This window comes from Camellia sinensis, chromosome 7 (genome assembly GCF_055761805.1).
Source record: "Camellia sinensis isolate YWXY chromosome 7, ASM5576180v1, whole genome shotgun sequence".
Classification (NCBI taxonomy): domain Eukaryota; kingdom Viridiplantae; phylum Streptophyta; class Magnoliopsida; order Ericales; family Theaceae; genus Camellia; species Camellia sinensis.
In genome coordinates this window covers 144655387-144658418 of record NC_138967.1, presented here as the reverse complement: position 1 = coordinate 144658418, position 3032 = coordinate 144655387, and the positions used below count along the sequence as shown (strand labels likewise).

At 38.3% G+C, this 3032-nt stretch overlaps 1 protein-coding gene across 1 annotated transcript; it reads left to right on the top strand.

Annotated features, from left to right (window-relative positions):
- The first annotated feature begins 419 nt into the window (after window positions 1–419).
- Window positions 420–2690, top strand: LOC145795362 (putative galacturonosyltransferase 5). Its single transcript, XM_082879508.1, has 5 exons — window positions 420–526; window positions 703–929; window positions 1629–1903; window positions 2107–2464; window positions 2624–2690. The coding sequence occupies exons 1-4, from the start codon at window positions 433–435 to the stop codon at window positions 2216–2218; spliced, it is 708 nt and encodes a 235-aa protein (XP_082735634.1). The 5' UTR covers window positions 420–432; the 3' UTR covers window positions 2219–2464; window positions 2624–2690.
- The last annotated feature ends 342 nt before the right edge of the window (window positions 2691–3032 follow it).

The window sequence follows — 3032 nt, the reverse complement described above, 5'->3', positions numbered from 1 at the left end:
CTGATGATTTTGCAGAGGAAGATGGACCGGTTGAGTTGCACGAACGCGAGGTTACGAGACTGAGGAGTGAAAAAGGATCGAGATCATGGATCGGGATCGAGACAGGGATCGAGACCGAGACCGGTCAAGTCGAAGCAAGAGGAGCATGAATACTGGGTTTCTGGTAATCCTCCTAAGGTCTGGTCCTCCCGTCGCTACCGCCCCTCAGGTCTCGTCCTCTCTCTCTCTTTTTCTCTCTCCCCCTCTATTGCTCCATCAGATCTGGTCTCAAACACATGACTCACTATCTTCCTCGCTCTTCATACTGGATTTCGAAATTTCTTATTCAATAACATATGTTTCAGATACGAGATGTCTCATTCAAAAATATGTTTTGAGATTTGAAATTTCTTATTCAAAAACATATGTTTTAGATCTAATAGAGCTTTGGGGATGGTATATTTGGAAAACTCTAGTGGTCTATCTCTTTCAGATTCGAATGCTTCAACTGGGGAGCACTCTCGCAAAACTAGACAACTAACTGAAGGTTCATATCTATCTCTATCTCTATCTCTCCACTGTAACTTTGAATTAATTCTTTCTTGCAATATGTTACTGGTTCTGTAAAATCCATGAAATTCGGTCAATATTGCTTTATTTACTTTTCATTCCTTGTTTCCTTTTTCACAACCGACTTAATAATCTCGAAACTGCAATTTCCAGAATCAGCGGAGCACTTAAACACAGTATCAACCACAACCAATGGCACAGGAGATCGTCTTCCTGAGGAGAAAAATCCAATTAGGCAGGTGACCGAACAAGGGCACAAACCTGGGTTAACCGACCAAAATGAAAACAGGGAGCAAGAAAATGTCAAGGACAAAATGGGGAAAGTGGGGGTCTCTGAGGATACCTCCACCTCCACCTCCAATAATGCTGCTGTGAACTTGGTAAATCTTTTATTACTAGATTCATTCTGATTTGTTGTGCTGCCATTTTCTTTCTTCGTGTCAGCAGGTGGCAGAAGATTTTGCTATCTGCATTTTGGTTATTATATATATATATATATATATATGTAGTCAATTGGATTTGGTGGTTGCTTGGATGATTTCATCATCTAGTTCCTAATTATTTTTTCAGTGTGTAATGGTCCTCTTGGAAACAATTACTATTCCTTTTGAGCAGTTCAATTTAGCTGATGCCAGGTGGTGTGGAATCTCAAGTTTGACAATTAGGATATTCTTAAGGTATGGATTCTGAGAGCCAATGCATACTTTGTGCTGAATTAGTTAACAAGAGATTGTCATGACCATGTTAAAGTGGCAGGAGTATATGACATACCGTAGCATGTGATTTGACATTATGCAAATTTATAATTATGAGTAAAACCCATAAACCTAAAATTACTTACGTGCTCCAGGCTGTTGAATTTACCATATTATGCCAGTGATTACAGGGTTTTTGGATTAAAATTCAACTTTTGCATCAATAGTCAGTTTTCCATTAAATTTTCAACCAACTACCTTCCAGTGTGATCTACATCTGGTTCTGTATGATTGACTTGGTAAACTTGCTACTTATTCTAGGGTGGGGCGGAATTGTGTTATTCAAATCTTGAAAGATTGTTATATTTTGATTTTGTACTTTAGGAAACAAAACTTGAGAAACAATCTGCTAAAACCTCTGTCAAATTTGGTGCGGGAGAACCCATAAAGACCCAAATTGAGAAACAAAATGATAAAACAGTTATGCCATCAGATGCTCGTGTTCGGCATCTTAAAGATCAGCTTATCCAGGGAAGGGTGTACCTTTCCCTTACAGCTACAAGAAACAATCCCCACTTTATAAGGGAGCTTCGGCTACAGATGAAGGAAGCTCAACGATCACTTGGGAAAGCAATCAAGGACTCTGAACTACCAAGGAAGTAAGTCTTCTCTCTTTATATTGTTGTTGCCATTTGCTTTTAAAGTAGTCTAGCTTCTCGCCAAATGCCTAATTGATGTTTCTGCTTGTTGAGTCTTTGTTTGGCAAGCAAAAAGTTTTCATATTGTATGATGTACGTTATTGACCATTTTTTCTGTCTTCTTTTGTTCTAACCTACAATCATGATCTGTACTTGAATAACAGTTCTGTTGAGAAGTTAAAAGCATTGGAGCAAACATTGGCCAAAGGGAAGCAAATTCAAGATGACTGCACTGCTATGGTAAAGAAGCTTCGTGCTATGCTTCACTCGACATAAGAATAGCTCCGGGTCCACAAGAAGCAGACCTTGTTTCTAACGCACTTGACTGCAAAAACACTACCTAAAGGTCTTCACTGTCTTCCCTTGCGCCTTTCAACCGAGTACTTTAGTTTGAATTCTTCAGAGCAGAACTTTCCCAATCAAGAGAAACTAGAAGACCCTAGGTTGTACCACTATGCACTATTCATAGATAATATATTGGCAGCAGCAGTTGTTGTGAATTCCACTATTTCTCATGCAAAGGTGTGTGATTTGTTTGCCTGGGAAAATTTCACTTGCTCATTATGATAGTCTTAAGAATTCTAATTTTTCTTTTCCTTAGCAAATAAATGAAGTCTAATCAATCTTTTCTTTTGGCGGCCCAAACTTCGTTCTTCTAACATGTCATTGGATTCTTGGCAGGACCCTTCAAAACATGTTTTATGGACATCTCAAATGTAGCATACTTACTGGCCTTCTCTTATTCATGGTGAGATTCTGAACTCTCTAGTATTCTATGGCTATTATCTGCTAACTATACAGGACAGATACACAACTAGATGAAATGTGCCTGAAATTTTCTTTATGGACATCTCAATCCCATTTATTTACATACCAAATAGTCCTTATTCATTTGACTTTTGAGTCTTGAGTTCTTGCCAATGACTGTATCATAGGAATGTATTCTGCATTCATGACATTGTATACTACTCAATTTTTAACAAAGTATCTGGTTGTGCATTGGTGTAACTGGTTGATTCACTTATTTCAATGAATGGAGGTTTTCTGCACCTTCTCTGCTTCCTCGTGCATCCGTCTTCACTTTTATTTT

What these genes read in the sequence shown, in the direction of transcription:
- LOC145795362 (XM_082879508.1), top strand. Translation starts at nt 433, where the DNA reads ATGGTATATTTGGAAAACTCTAGTGGTCTATCTCTTTCAGATTCGAAT. An exon ending in AACTAGACAACTAACTGAAG is followed by an intron (nt 527 to 702) that starts GTTCATATCTAT and finishes TGCAATTTCCAG; the next exon opens with AATCAGCGGAGCACTTAAAC. An exon ending in ATAATGCTGCTGTGAACTTG is followed by an intron (nt 930 to 1,628) that starts GTAAATCTTTTA and finishes TTTGTACTTTAG; the next exon opens with GAAACAAAACTTGAGAAACA.